This window comes from Rhinatrema bivittatum, chromosome 15 (assembly GCF_901001135.1).
Source record: "Rhinatrema bivittatum chromosome 15, aRhiBiv1.1, whole genome shotgun sequence".
NCBI lineage: Eukaryota > Metazoa > Chordata > Amphibia > Gymnophiona > Rhinatrematidae > Rhinatrema > Rhinatrema bivittatum.
The window spans coordinates 5265043-5281004 of record NC_042629.1 but is presented as its reverse complement, the minus strand read 5'-3'; the positions used below and the strand labels follow the sequence as shown (position 1 = coordinate 5281004).

General features: G+C 43.0%; 1 protein-coding gene across 4 annotated transcripts in view; it reads left to right on the top strand.

Annotated features, from left to right (window-relative positions):
- The window catches only part of GABPA (GA binding protein transcription factor subunit alpha), a 72699-nt gene that overhangs the window by 8229 nt on the left and 48508 nt on the right, over positions 1 to 15962 (top strand). For 2 of the 4 annotated variants that reach the window (XM_029579268.1, XM_029579271.1), the window contains exons 2-4: positions 1355 to 1443; positions 2050 to 2194; positions 6093 to 6177. In XM_029579268.1, coding sequence (XP_029435128.1) covers positions 1367 to 1443; positions 2050 to 2194; positions 6093 to 6177 — 307 coding nt within the window. In that variant the 5' untranslated portion in view covers positions 1355 to 1366. The remainder of the gene's footprint in view (positions 1 to 1354; positions 1444 to 2049; positions 2195 to 6092; positions 6178 to 15962) is intronic. The other 2 variants (XM_029579269.1, XM_029579270.1) reach the window with 2 other exon arrangements.

Here is a 15962-nt window from a genome sequence, read left to right as displayed (position 1 = left end):
ACTCCATGTACAGGTATCCACTTTGGGTTTCCTTAGGGGCAAGGTGTGAGGGAGGGAGGTAGGTTGCCATCCTGATGTAGTTTGGTTTCTGAAAGGAGTGAAGCATTTGTGTCTTATCGGTTCGGAAATTGTATCCGGATTGGAGCCTCAGTTTGGTTCTTCGGGTTCTCTGTGGGGCGCCCTTTGAGCCCTTGAGAAGAGCGATGGAGAAGGACCTGACCTTGAAAACGTATTTTCTGGTGGCAATTTGTTCAGCCAAGCCGATTTTCGAAGTTGCAGGCTCTGTCATGCAGAGACCCCTTTCTGCATATTTCTAATGATGAGGTTACATTGCGAATAGTCCCCTCCTTTTTACCGAAGGTGGTGTCCTCTTTCCATGTCAGTCAGATGGTAGATCTTTTGGCCTTCCCAGAGTGGTCCAGGGATTCCTCTCAGGAGAGGGAACTGCATCTGTTGGATGAACGCGGGGTTATCTTGCATTATCTGGAGGTCACTAATTCATTTTGGCGCTCAGATCATCTTTTTGTGTTTGGAGGAGCAAGGAAAGGTGATAAGGACTCAAAGGCCACGATTGCACGGTGGCTTAGGGAAGCTATTTGCTCTGCTTATATTTATTTGTAAGAGTCATAAGGTTCCAGAGGGGCAAGCAGCTTCTTGGGCAGAGTGTCAATTACTTTCTCCCCAGGAGATTTGCAGAGCGGCTGTGTGGTCTTCTCTTCACACTTTCACCAACATTACCGTTTGCATGTGTGCATACAGCAAGACGCATCTTTTGGTGAGTGTGTTGCATGCAGGTCTTTCGGGTTCCTGCCCAGTCTAGAGGTGCTTGGATACATCCCACTTGTCTGGACTGATCTGGATATGTACAGGAAAGGAAAATTGGTTCTTACCTGCTAATTTTTGTTCCTGTAATACAGATCAGTCCAGTGACCCTCTCCGTCACTGCCGAAAGACTGTTTCCTGATAGTCATTGTAATATAGTCGTAAGAGTTTTTCTAATTAACTTTTTGTGTTTTCTGGAGTTCATAGAGGCTCCAGTTCAGGGGGTTCCAGCCATGCTTTACCTGTTCACCCTATATGGCTTGGGTACAGTTCAATACTGAGGGACTGCAGGTTGCACTCCCAGTTATGTAGCAGTGCCTCAAGGTTTTGTTCTCTGCCTCCATCTGCTGGTAGGGATGCATAACCCACTTGTCTGGACTGATCTGTGGTATTACAGGAACGAAAATTAGCAGGTAAGAACCAATTTTCTTATATATTTCAAATCTGTGGAAGCATGAAGAGTTTGTTTGATACTTTGATTATAACTTTTGTTTTTTATTTTATAATTTCATTTGCTTGGCTTGTGTCACAGCAGGCGTTAGCCATGACAAAAAGAGAGGCAGAGGAGTTGATAGAAATAGAAATTGACGGGACTGAGAAGCAGGAGTGTACAGAAGAGAGGTACAAATCTTTATGATAATTATAAATGCATTCATTTTGCAAGTTTATTTAAGTGGTTGATACATGTTTTGCCAAATTATTTCTCAACTAATTAGATTTTCTCTAGAGGTTCAATAAAAAAAAAACAAAACAAACAAAAAAACTAATGGAATTGGGGGGGGGGGGGGAGAATTTTGATCTCTGGTGGGTATGAGGTATTACTAAAGCTTACTTGAATTCAGTTTGGATGAACTATGTCTAAAAAATTAGAATTCCATTTCAAAATACAGAGAAAACTGTAACATTATTAGGATATTAGAATCTTGACAGGAAAGGCACACGTACTTTTTCATCATTTTGTAAAAGAACAGTTAAAACTGCAAAGTTTTAACAATACAATAATTACAGATGAATAAAAGTGTAGCAGACAACCTTGAAATGTATTATTGTTTAATAATTGACTTTTGGTACTTGGATATTTTTGCATTAATGGTACATTCAAGTCAATTTTTGTTTACATTTTACAGAAAATACAAGCATTTTCTAAGTTTAACAGAGCACATCTTAGCTTCTATTTATATTTTTGATCAGTATTCATTAGCAATGTCTCTGTCCTTTGGTGTTCAGCATTGTGGAACAGACGTACACCACAGCAGAATTTGTCAGTCAAGCCATTGATATCAATGAACCAGTTGGAAATCTCAAGAAATTGCTGGAACTGAGGCTTCAGTGTTCCCTGGATGCACATGAGATCTGTCTTCAGGATATCCAGGTAAAGAAAAGTGAGAGATAACTGCTTTCGCAAATATGACCCTGACTTCAGACAACATCCTTCAGTGCATTGTCATCAAATTTCTCCCAGCATTCTTCTGCATTCCATTTTAATATCCCACATTTACAGAGCTAGCACTTCCAATTACTTAAATGTCTTATTTCTTAGCATTTAGTCAGATGGACTCAGGACCAATAGGTTATGTGCTCCCCTGCTAGCAGATGGAGTCTGGGTCAGGTTTCAAAGCTGATGTCACCCTAAAAAACTGTAGATACATTTTCTTGTTTTGATTTTAGTATTGTGGTATTTTCAACATATATTATAAAGTGGTTAGTAGTGTGCAAATAGTACTTTTTAAAAATATGGAAGCTCTAAAATTTATGAATTTATATTAGCAGATGTTTCTATGTTTTTGACTATACAAGAGGTGTTTTATCTGTTTTCATGTAGAGCTCAAAGCTGTAAATCGCCATCAGTCCAGGATTTTCTAATTTCCTTCCATTGTACCAGCTTTATTATTTTAATAAGTAGGAGCAGGATTATTGCTTGTTAGACTGTAAACTTTGGTGTCAGAAGCTATGTCTCTGGTAGTATTTGGCTTACTAAGATAAGGAAGAAAGCTCTCTGTTCCTGAAAATACCCAGATCAGTCCAGACAAGCGGGTTTAATTCATACCAGCAGATGGAGGTAGAGAACAAAACTTTGGGCTCTGATACACGAGAGTGCCACCTGCAGTATTTCTCTACCTCCAGCAGATGGTAGAGGTGCTAACCCTGCAGTCCTGACTGACTGGATATATTAAGGAAAATTGCTCCCCAAGGTAACAGGCTCCTGCAGAAGGGTCGTCCCCCGGGTTGAGCCGGGTGAACGGGGGTTTGGATGCTCCTGGCCAGCTTCAGCCCGCGACTCCGGGACCAATGAAAGCCAGTGGTCTGGTTCCCTCGGTAGGCCTGAAGCTTCTCCGCTGGCCCAGGAGTAAGGAAGTACCCTCCTTTTTGTTTTATACTTTCTTGTGTATCTGGGCCTTTAAGTTTAAAGTTTTGTTATAAAAAATAAAAAGTCACTGGCAGCTGTCTGCTTTTGCAGACGCGAGTGAGCAGTCTGAGCGGCCTAGCAGGCAGACACCTCGACGGGATCGTCGGGTGCAGGCCGGGTAGTAAGTTGGCGGATCGGGGGATTATTAGGAGGAGAGTGATCCCGGTCGAGACAGTTTCACTCCGGTGAGGGCTGGCTGCACTCCAGATCGAGCCGCGCAGTTTTCAGTCATGGCAGCGGCCTGTTAAGTGCGCCCTCTTCAGAGTTTGACAGCTGCCGCATGGTGCGCCCCTCCCCCTCGCGATCTGGGCTGCGTGGACGCGCGGCAAGCGTAGGATTTGCCTGTTTGGTTTTTTTTTTTTTCCTTTTTGCCTTTATTTATTTTTTGGTGCTTGCTATGGATGGACAAGCAGCTTAGGGAGACCTGTAGGGCCTGTGGCAGCCTGTCGGTCTGCCTGAATGACCACCTCCTCTGCACGGAGTATGCTGGAGGGGGGGAGAAGGGGGTCTGACAAGCAATCAAAGCCGCGGAGGAATCCACGCACTGCGGCGATGGCGCTTGGGTCATAGGAGGGAGTGGCTATGGCCGCAGAAGCGGAGACGGATTGGGGGGCTTCTCCCTGGGGGTTCCCCGCCGCTCCTGTCTCCCATGGTTCGACCTAGGGGAAAAGGTCCGGATATATCGGGCCCTAGCAGCCCCAAGCGCCCTTCGGGGGCCCCGGGGGGATTTTCACCCGAATTGGCTAGGCAGGCAGGTAAGTGCGGTGTCACAGACTGCCCGACAGGTTCGGCAAAGCAGGGGACCTGAAGGAGGACAGCAAATGTAACCTCAATATTTAAAAAGGGCTCCAGGGGCGATCTGGGAAACTACAGACCGGTTAGCCTGACTTCAGTGCCAGGAAAAATAGTGGAAAGTGTTCTAAACATCAAAATCACAGAACATATAGAAAGAAATGGTTTAATGGAACAAAGTCAGCATGGCTTTACCCAAGGCAAGTCTTGCCTCACAAATCTGCTTCACTTTTTTGAAGGAGTTAATAAACGTGGATAAAGTTGAACCGGTAGATGTAGTATACTTGGATTTTCAGAAGGCGTTTGACGAAGTTCCTCATGAGAGGCTTCTAGGAAAAGTAAAAAGTGTGGGCAGTGGAGTGCCTCAGGGATCTGTATTGGGACCCTTACTTTTCAATATATTTATAAATGATCTGGAAAGAAATACGACGAGTGAGATAATCAAATTTGCAGATGATACAAAATTGTTCAGAGTAGTTAAATCACAAGCAGATTGTGATAAATTGCAGGAAGACCTTCTGAGACTGGAAAATTGGGCATCGAAATGGCAGATGAAATTTAATGTGGATAAGTGCAAGGTGATGCATATAGGGAAAAATAACCCATGCTATAGTTACACAATGTTAGGGTCCATATTAGGTGGTACAACCCAAGAAAGAGATCTAGGCGTCATAGTGGATAACACATTGAAATCGTCGGTTCAGTGTGCTGCGGCAGTCAAAAAAGCAAACAGAATGTTGGGAATTATTAGAAAGAGAATGGTGAATAAAACGGAAAATGTCATAATGCCTCTGTATCGCTCCATGGTGAGACCGCACCTTGAATACTGTGTACAATTCTGGTGCCGCATCTCAAAAAAGATATGGTTGCGATGGAGAAGGTACAGAGAAGGGCTACCAAAATGATAAAGAGGATGGAACAACTCCCCTATGAGGAAAGACTAAAGAGGTTAGGACTTTTCAGCTTGGAGAAGAGACGGCTGAGGGGGGGGGATATGATAGAGGTGTTTAAAATCATAAGAGGTCTAGAACGGGTAGATGTGAATCGGTTATTTACTCTTTCAGATAATAGACTAGGGGGCACTCCATGAAGTTAGCATGTGGCACATTTAAAACTAATCGGAGAAAGTTCTTTTTCACTCAACGCACTATTAAACTCTGGAATTTGTTGCCAGAGGATGTGGTTAGTGCAGTTAGTATAGCTGTGTTTAAAAAAGGATTGGATAAGTTCTTGGAGGAGAAGTCCATTACCTGCTATTAATTAAGATGACTTAGAAAATAGCCAATGCTATTACTAGCAATGGTAACATGGGATAGACTTAGTTTTTGGGTACTTGCTAGGTTCTTATGGCCTGGATTGGCCACTGTTGGAAACAGGATGCTGGGCTTGATGGACCCTTGGTCTGACCCAGTATGACATGTTCTTATGCTTTTTTTTATGATGGCACCCAAATTTAAAAATATGCATAGTGGGAAACCTTAGCTGCTTGATATCTTGTAGCCTTGTCAGAATATCTTTATTTAGAGTTTTTTATATACCGACAACCGTTTGCACATCGTATCGGTTTACAGATAACTCGTAACATTTTGGCAGTGCCATTACATGGAAAATAACTATGCGTACAGAAAACTAACAAAATAACATGGAAACCATGTAACTATTTACAGAATTCAATGGTATATCGACCAAGAACTGGTTAGGGATAGAGTCAATAACCTGAATAAGGAGCTGGGTGGGTAGAAGAAAATTACAGGAATTGCGATTGAACAATTTGGTGGCAGATGAAGGTTTCAAAGTAGGTTTTGGCAGAGGGGGGGAGAGAAGAGAGGAATGAGAAATGTATCTGGGTACAACTGTCTCTTCCCAACATATGGGAAGACCCCTGGTTGGAATTGGCCTGAACTAGGCAGCCACACATTCCAAACAGAAAAAAAAAATTCTGTTTTTAAAGATATAGTATTTGGTATCACTTGAAAGTAAAAAACATCTTGTAATGTTCTCTGTTTTGATACCTAAAATAAAAATGTTTCAAAACTAATGATAAGCTTGTTTATCTTGTGCTGTCTTCAAGCTTGATCCTGATCGTAGTCTATTTGACCAGGGAGTAAAGACAGATGGAACCGTACAGCTTAGTGTACAAGTTATATCCCGACAAGGTACGTGCAGTTCCATTGCAATGCATTCCATATTCATTGACATGTTAATATGCATTTGGAGGCTTTTTTAGATTTAAGAAGGAAGCTACAACACAAAACTCTCCACTGTGTTTGGTTCCAAGCTGAGTCTGGTCTTGAGTCCAAGGCCTCAATGCAGTGCTCTGCCCAACAGTGTCTGGCCCAATTAAAGGAAAAAAGTAAGGCCCCCCCCCCCCCCCCAGGCAGTGCATCACAGTTTCAGTATAAATCATGTTTGAGGATCTGGGCCTCTCCTGTCACCATTTCCCTTTCTGCATTTTCTGACTTAGTTTAGCAAAGGAAAAACTAATCATAGCTTCAGTCTTACAGGCCAAACCTGGGGCCTGCCCATTGCAACTTCCTCCCTTGCACCCTCGTTCAGTGACCTTGCTTTATAGGAGAAGGTATTAAAAAAAAAAAAAAAATACCATAAGGTTCCTTTAAGTGCAGCTGGTTTGGTCCTATCCCTGCATGGCATTACTAGCAGACCTGGCTGAGTTCAGTAGTGCAAACAATTAATAGTCCCAAGCAAATAATTCAGATGGTAGGAAGAAACACCATATTCCTAAGCACAGTTTGTTGTTCTTTTGTTATAAAACTGTACACAGTTATATGCTTCTAGCTTTACGCTTCTTTCATTGTAGTTCTCTCTGTCTCCATTTGCTCATCATCCATTGCTAATTCACTGTTTGTGTCCCAGGGATGGTTTGCCTGTGGCTCAGACAGGAGGAACTCCTCATCTTCCTACTGCCTCTGTCTCTCTTTACTTACTTGTCTGGTCTCACCAGTGAGGTCAATCTTCACCCACCCCACATTCAGACTGCATGCTCAGACCCTTTACACATTTTAGTCCCTTTGTCTGATGGGAGTTGCTTGCTCACTTTGGTAAGCTTTTCTGCCTTTGCTTTGTGCTGACTTGATAAAGCCATGACCTGATTCCTAAGATAGCAAACATAGCAAATGGTGGCAGGTAAAGAGCAGCTTGACCCATCCATTCTGCCCAGCAGTGACTGGTTCAGTTTGGGTAGATGTGCACCCAGTCAGTTTGCCCATATGTTTTTTGGTTTTCTTTTTTATCCTCCATGAAGATATTCAGACTGACTTGCAGAATATTCAACTCAAATTTAAGGCCTCTGCAATTGAGTAAATGTAAAAACCCCATAAAAACAGTGTAACCTAATGCAGCTTTCCTCTTTACCACTCATCCTTCATTAGGGTTCTATGTAAAGAACTTATGCTGTAGTGAGGTCACCCTGTTGTTGCAATTTGGAGCACCCAGACTTGAATGATGACTAACATTTTCTTCCATATTTCATTAAGGCATGGCAAATGTTCCTAGTGTATTCACATAGGTAGCATATAGTTTAGATTTTTCTGTACAATACCCAGAATGTATGCTATTTTTCATACATTCTGGGTATTGTACAGAAGAGTTGATCAAACTGACCACTCATCCAGCAGTTTGCAGGTTTTATTTCTTATTAATGTCCTGGCTAAAGATTAGTGGGTTAGGTTTGCTTACAGCCGTTTTAAATGCTGGAGAGCTGAAATGATGGGCTTCTCTAAGGACAAAGGGTAGCTTAACTTATTTTGAATCCAGCACAAACAGTGTGTAGTTGTGCATCTACAGTGGCTGAAATAGGGTAGCTTGAAATTACCTAAACCAAAGGAAAAGAGAGCAGATTGTTTGGGATATCTTTTTGTTTGGAAGGTTTAAAAACAAAAGTCTTCACCTGAAGCTGTCAAGGTCAGAAGCAGCTATCCTAGCAAGGTTGCTGAAATGTATACCATGTGGCAAGCTTGCCCATTAAATCTCTGCAGCCATTTTCATATTTAACTGGAGAGGAGAGTTTATGCCCGTTTAGTCATGTGTGAAATTACAGTGAATCCTCTGCCAGTGACAGGCTCCGTAAATCATAATGCTGCACTTCCTTAGAAAGCCCAGAAACAACCAGATCTATTTGGATTCAGAAATTTTGAGAGCATTTTTTCATCTTTCATCTGTCTGAGAACCAGGAGTGTAAGCAAACTTCTATTTGAAATTTGTAATTTTCCCAGGTAAAGTAGCTGCTGATTAGTTCATAGTCTCCTTTGGTAGGGGTCTGCTGTTAAAGATATGAGAACAGAAGGTCATGTGTCATTTTAGAGAATTTCCTTCAGCTCCAATTTAAATGTGTGTCTTAATGTAAGTGAACTCTCATCTTTCATACCTGAAGGTCCCAATTAGTAAAATGATGGACAGTTTTACATGAAGTAAAAGCAGTTATTACATTTGACAGAGCATAAGCTAAATCCAATACAAGGTTAGCCGCAGTATAGTCCTAACTATCCTGAGCACGGCTAAGCTGACAAACATGTTCCTGTTCATACCCAGATCAGTCCAGACAAGTGGGTTTATGCATCCCTACCAACAGATGGAGGCAGAGAACAAAACTGTGAGGCACTGCTACATAACAAAGCGTGCCACCTGCAGTCCCTCAGTATTTCTCTGTCTACAGCAGATTGCAGAGGTGCAAACTTGCAGTCTGACAAAAAAAAGAAAAAAGATTTGATTGGAGAAGTTTCAGTTTGGGCTCCCCGAGGTACCTTTGTGGACCATCCCTCGGGTTGAACCCAGGCGTCTGGGGGCTTGTGTTTGCCCGCTGTTTCCAGAGGTCTTAATAGCCAGGGGACTGGCTCCCTCTTGCCCTCTAAGGTCTCTTCCTGTGAGCCAGGGTGTTCGGATCAGGGAAGTAACCCTTTTTTGTTATTTTTCAGTTAAGTTTAAAATTTAAAAAAAAAAAAAGTATACAAAAAAAAAAAAGAGAAACTTGATAGGGAGACTATCAGGCCGATTCAGTAAAAGTCGCGGGCGAGCGCCCGCTCTCCCGGCATGCACACAGGCCACTCTCCTGTACGCGTGATTCAGTATTTAAATGAGGGCCCGCGGTAAAAAGAGGCGCTAGGGACACTAGCGCGTCCCTAGCGCCTCTTATATATCAGTGGGATTCTGCGTATCTATCTATATGTGTATTTTCTTAAACATCTGCTTCTTTAAAATCTTGTCCTCTCCTCCATCTTATGATATTCAGAGATGTATTTCTTTATGTGAATATGATATAATGTTATTAGTATTTTGTTTTTCTTTTCTCTGTATTTTTCTGAGAACATTGTTTTGATGTTAATAATTTTTGAAAATTCAATAAAATTAAAAAAAAAATGATCTGGAAAGAGGTACAATGACTGAGGTGACCAAATTTGCAGATGACACTAAGTTATTCAGAGTAGTTAAATCTCAAGCGGATTGTGATGAATTGCATGACTGGAAGATTGGACAACATTTCCAGTTTCAGGCTCTTGCCTTCAGCTTAGCCACGACCCCATGAATCTTCATGAAAGTGGTGGTGGTGATGGCGGCAGTCTTACGGTGTGAAGGGATTTTGGATTCACCCATATCTGGACGATTGGCTCATTCGAATGAAGATGCAGGAAGAGTGCCCTTGGTCGCTCCAGCAAGTTTTGAACTCTTTGCGGTCGCTGGCTTGGGTGATAGATGTGGCAAATAGTCACTTATTCCAAATACTGAGTCAGCACTATCTGGGGGGACTTTTTGATGCCCGGAGGGGCAGGGTGTTCCTGACCTTGGACAGGTTGTCAGAGTTACAGGTGCAGGTAATGCATCTGTTTTGTCTGTAGGTGACAACAGTTTGGGACTATTTACAGGTCCAAGTTGAATTTGGTTCCATGGGCCTTTGTACACATGAGACTGTTGCAGAAGGCGCTCTTATCCAGGTGTCTGGTTCACGTGTTCTCTGTCTATGTAACGACAGTGGCATATATCAGTTGGCAAAGAGGGGCGAGGAGTTGCGTGGTGGCTCTGGAAGCTCGCCAGTTGTTTATTTGGGCAGAAAGCCATCTCGAGGGATGAGTGGCTTCTCAAGTTGCAGATACTGCCAACGTGCAAGCAGATTTCCTCCACAGATAGCAACTGGTTCTGAGAAAATGGGAGTTGTCCCGGGAAGCTTGGGATCACATCTGGGCCCAGTGGGGCATTTTCTCAGCTGGATCTCATGGTGATCATTGCCAACGCAAAGACAGAGAGGTTTTTTCAGTCGCTGAACAGAGGTCAGAGCAGTAGGTCTAGATACTGTTCCCTTCCTGGCCACTTGTTGGTCAAGTACTGTGGCGCATAGTTTTATCCAGGGATGCTGGTGCTAGTGGCACCAGAATGGCCATGGAGACCATGTTGGTGGATCTGGTACATCTCACAGTAGAGGAACCCCTCAGGTTAGCCCACCTCCTAGGCTTGCTCCGGCAGGGTCCCATATTTTTAGCATCGGTAGGATCACTTCTGTCTCACAGCTTGGCTTTGAAAGGTGGCTGTTGCGCCTGACAGGTTTTTCAGAACTGGTTATTTTCATGCTCCTCCAAGCTCGGAGGCCCTTTATGTCCCTGGCATATATCAGGGTCTGGAAGGTTTTTTTTTCCTGAGTCGTGGTATCTGCAACTGCTTTTGGATCCCCTGGCTGGGGATATTCCTCCTATCTTAGCTTTTTTGTTGCAGAAGGGGTTGTCTAAGCACTGACCTATAGTTTGCTCCGTGTTCAGGGGTTCACCTTTGGTTCCCTTAGGGCAGTGTTGTCCAACCTTTTGGTTTGCGGGGCCACATGAACAATTGTTGAACAGCTCGCGGGCCAGATTAACAATATCGCTATTAAAAACACCAAATTACAACTTGAAGTTTCTAGGCCAGTGTAGTCCAATAATCTACTCTACTCTAAAAATTTTAGATTCTAAATAATTAACCAAAGTCTCACATGTCATAAGAATGCAATGTCATAAGTTAATCACGTTCAGTGGAATATCTGACACTGCTTTTGTTTACACAAGTAGGCTATGTCAGCTCCAACTGTAGAGCTTGCAATGCGCAATGATGCTGTTAAATGTTCATCTGTAAGCAGATAATGTCACTTTGTTTTTGCATTTTTCATTCTTGAAAACAACTGTTTGCAGCAGTAGGTGCTACCAAAGAAAGTAATGAATCTCTTGGCATCTTGTGACAGATTGAGGAATCTGTGTGGTAAAAAATAAGAAATGTAGAATCTTAGAAGATCATGTTCAGTAAAAGCTCGCTTCAAGTCACCGTCTTTCTTAATGTCAATGGGTTCATCAGGTATTTATCAGCACAGTCTTTCGGATCAGTTTGAAATGGAATACTCAGTAGCTTCATGACGTCAGTAGAGGAGAACTGGAAGGCTCATCTGCATACTGCTCCCAGCATCCCCCAGGAGAGGAGTCCAGAGGTCACCGCAAGCGATCCAGGGATAGACTTCCACAGCCCCAGCTTCCAGAGGCCCCGCACCCTTTGCAGTAGAGGACCGGAAGGCTCATCTGCATACTGCTCCCAGCATCCCCCAGGAGAGGAGTCCAGAGGTCACCGCAAGCGATCCAGGGATTGACTTCCACAGCCCCAGTTTCCAGAGGCCCTGCACCCTTTGCAGTAGAGGAGGACCGGAAGGCTCATCTGCATACTGCTCCCAGCATCCCCTGGGAAAGGAGTCTAGAGATCACCGCAAGCGATCAGGGATTGACTTCCACAGCCCCAGTTTCCAGAGGCCCTGCACCCTTTGCAGTAGAGGAGGACCGGAAGGCTCATCTGCATACTGCTCCCAGCATCCCCTGGGAAAGGAGTCTAGAGATCACCGCAAGCGATCAGGGATTGACTTCCACAGCCCCAGTTTCCAGAGGCCCTGCACCCTTTGCAGTAGAGGAGGACCGGAAGCTCAAACCCTTCCATTAACTGAGTGAAGATTAATTTAACGGTGGTTAAAGAGGATTGGTAAGTATAGCTTTCGGCAATTTTTGGGCTTGTAAAGGTTTGGTGAAAGGTGAAAGTAAGGGATATATTCTTTAGAGTTTGTGTGTGTCTGAGGTAATAAGCAAGCCAGAGATAGATGATTCTAGTGTCTGTCTTTCCCACCCACTCAACCCTTGATTTTTAGGCAAGAGACACTTTCTGATTAAAAATCAATCAGGGTCTTATCTAAAACATAATATTGTACCAGCCCTTATTGAAAGTTTAATCATTCCCTTGTAGGACACTAGTTGATTAATTACTAAATTCACCTGTAAATTTAAAGTACTCTCATTCCAACTCCCTTAGTATCCTAAACTTAACTAGGAAATCAGTAAAACTAAGATGAAGGCAGCAGTCCAGCAGCAAGAGGGGGGCTTTCCAGTCTTTTGCATTGAGTGTCACATGTATGATTTTTTACCCGCAAGTGAAAGATTGTATGTGTGCACTCGGTGCAAAGAGCTCCTGGCTCTCAGGGAACGAGTCCGATCTCTGGAGGCTAGAGTAGCAGACTTGGAGGAGCTGAGGGAGACAGAGAGGTACATTGATGAGACCTTCATGCACATAGTAGCCAAGTCCCAAATCCAGTCTGGCAGCCCCAGTGCTGCCTTGGATCAGAAAGGTCTCCCAGTAGGAGAACATCACCCTGGTGTAGCAGGAAGTGATCCTGTAGCAAGGACCTGCTCTGCAGGTGATGTATTGTCCTCTCGCATTGAGGACAAGTCTCCCAGGGCTACTGCCCAGGAGGGAAGGGTTAGGCCGGCCATCATAGTTGGTGATTCGATTGTAAGAAATGTAGATGGCAGTGTGGCTGCTGGACGTGAGGACCGCCTGGTAACTTGCCTGCCTGGGGCGAAGGTGGCAGACATCACACGTCACCTAGATAGGATTATAGACAGTGCTGGGGAGGAGCCGGCTGTTGTGGTACATGTGGGCACCAATGACATAGGAAAATGCCAAATTTAGGATTTTAGGTAGGAAGCTGAAATCCAGAACCTCCAGGGTGGCATTCTCTGAAATGCTTCCTGTTCCACGTGCAGGTCACCAGAGGAAGGCACAGCTCCAGCGTTTCAATGCGTGGATGAGACAATGGTGCAGGGAAGAGGGATACAGCTTTGTAAGGAACTGGGGAAACTTTTCCGAAAGGATGGGCTCCACCTTAACCAGAGTGGAACCAAGCTGCTGGCACTAACCTTCAAAAAGGAGATAGAGCAGCTTTTAAACTAGAACAAGGGGGAAAGCAGACAGTCACTCTGCAGTGCATGGTTCAGAGAAATGTATCCTTGAAGGATACTAATGAAACAGGGGAGTTAGGGCATCCCAACAGAGAGGTTCCATTAAAAGCAAACATAGTCCATATGCCTATATATAAAAAATCACCAAAGCTAATGATTTCCGAATTATCCCAAACAACTGAAAAGCAGGTGGTTAAAATAAACAAAAAACACACTTTGAAATGTCTGTATGCCAATGCCAGAAGTCTAAGAAGTAAGATGGGAGAGTTAGAGTGTATAGCAGCAAATGATGAGAGTGACATAATTGGCATCACAGAGCCTTGGTGGAAGGAGGATAACCAATGGGACAGTGCTATATCAGGGTACAAATTATATTGCAATGATAGGGAGGATCAACTTGGTGGGGGTGTGGCACTTTATGTCCGGGAGGGTATAGAGTCCAACAAGATAAAGATCATACAAGAGACTAAATGCTCAGTAGAATCTATTTGGGTAGAAATCCCATGTGTGTTGGGTAAGAGTATAGTGATAGGAGTATACTGCCGTCCACCTGGACAAAATGGTCAGACAGATAATGAAATGCTAAGAGAAATCAGGGAAGCAAACCAATTTGGCAGTGCAATAATAATGGGAGATTTCAATTACCCCAACATTGACTGGGTAAATGTAACATCAGGACTTGCTAGAGACAAAGTTCCTGGATGTAATAAATGATTGCTTCATGGAGCAATTGGTTCAGGAACCAACAAGAGAGGGAGCTATTTTAGATTTAATTCTTAGTGGAACGCAGGATTTGGTGTGAGAGGTAACGGTGGTGGGGCCACTTGGCAACAGTGATCATAACATGATCAAATTTAAACTAATAACTGGAAGGGGGACAATAAGTAAATCTGCAGCTCTAACACTAAACGTTCAAAAGGGAAACTTTGATAAAATGAGGAAAATAGTTAGAAAATCCTGAAAGGTGCAGCTGCAAAGGTTAAAAGTGTTCAACAGGCTTGGACATTGTTTAAAAATACAATCCTAGAGGTGCAGTCCGTATGTATTCCACACATTAAGAAAGGTGGAAGGAAGGCAAAACGATTACAGTCATGGTTAAAAGGTGAGGTGAAAGAGGCTATTTTAGCCAAAAAAAATCCTTCAAAAATTGGAAGAAGGGTCCATCTGAAGAAAATAGGATAAAACATAAGCACTGTCAAGTTAAGTGTAAAACATTGATAAGACAGGCGAAGAGAGAATTTGAAATGAAGTTGGCCATAGAGGCAAAAACTCATAATAAAAAGTTTTTAAAATAGATCCAAAGCAAGAAACCTGTGAGGGAGTCGGTTGGACCATTAGATGACCGAGGGGTTAAAGGGGCTCTTAGGGAAGATAAGGCCATTGCAGAAAGACTAAATGAATTCTTTGCCTCCGTGTTTACTAATGAGGATGTTGGGGAGATACCAGTTCCAGAGATGGTTTTCAGGGGTGATGAGTCAGACGAAGTGAACGAAATCACTGTGAAACCTGGAAGATGTAGTAGGCCAGATTGACAAACTAAAGAGTAGCAAATCACCTGGACCGGATGAAATTTCTGATCTATTAGTTAAAATTTGTAACCTATCATTAAAATCATCCATTGTACCTGAAGACTGGAGGGTGGCCAATGTAACCCCAATATTTAAAAAAGTCTCCAGGGGCGATCCGATTAACTATAGTCCAGTGAGCCTGACTTCAGTGCCGGGAAAAATAGTGGAAACTATTTTCAAGATCAAAATCGTAGAGCGTATAGAAAAACATGATTTAATGGAAAACAGTCAACATGGATTTACCCAAGGGAAGTCTTGCCCAACAAACATGCTTCATTTTTTTGAAGGGGTTAATAAACATGTGGATAAAGATGAACTGGTAGATGTAGTGTATTTGGATTTTCAGAAGGCATTTGACAAAGTCCCTCATGAGAGGCTTCTATGAAAACTAAAAAGTCATGGGATAGGAGGCAATGTCCTTTCGTGGATTACAAACTGGTTAAAAGACAGGAAACAGAGAGTAGGATTAAATGGTCAATTTTCTAGGTGGAAAAGGGTAAACAGTTTAGTGTCTCAGGGATCTGTACTTGGACCGGTGCTTTTCAATATATATATAAATGATCTGGAAAGGAATACGACGAATGAGGTTATCAAAATCGCGGATGTAACAAAATTATTCAGAGTAGTTAAATCACAAGCAGACTGTAATACATTACAGGAGGACCTTGCAAGACTAGAAGATTGGGCATCCAAATGGCAGATGAAATTTAATGTGGACAAGTGCAAGGTGTTGCATATAGGGAAAAATAACCTTTGCTATAGTTACACGATGTTAGGAGCTACCACCCAGGAAAAAGATCTAGGCATCATAGTGGATAATACTTTGAAATCTTTGGCTCAGTGTGCTGCAGCAGTCAAAAAAGCAAACAGAATGTTAGGAATTATTAGGAAGGGAATGGTTAATAAAACGGAAAATGTCATAATGCCTCTATATCGCTCCATGGTGAGATCGCACCTTGAATACTGTGTACAATTCTGGTCGCCGCATCTCAAAAAAGATATAGTTGCGATGGAGAAGGTACAGAGAAGGGCAACCAAAATGATAAAGGGGATGGAACAGCTCCCCTATGAGGAAATGCTGAAGAGGTTAGGGCTGTTCAGCTTGGAGAAGAGACTGTTGAGGGGGATATG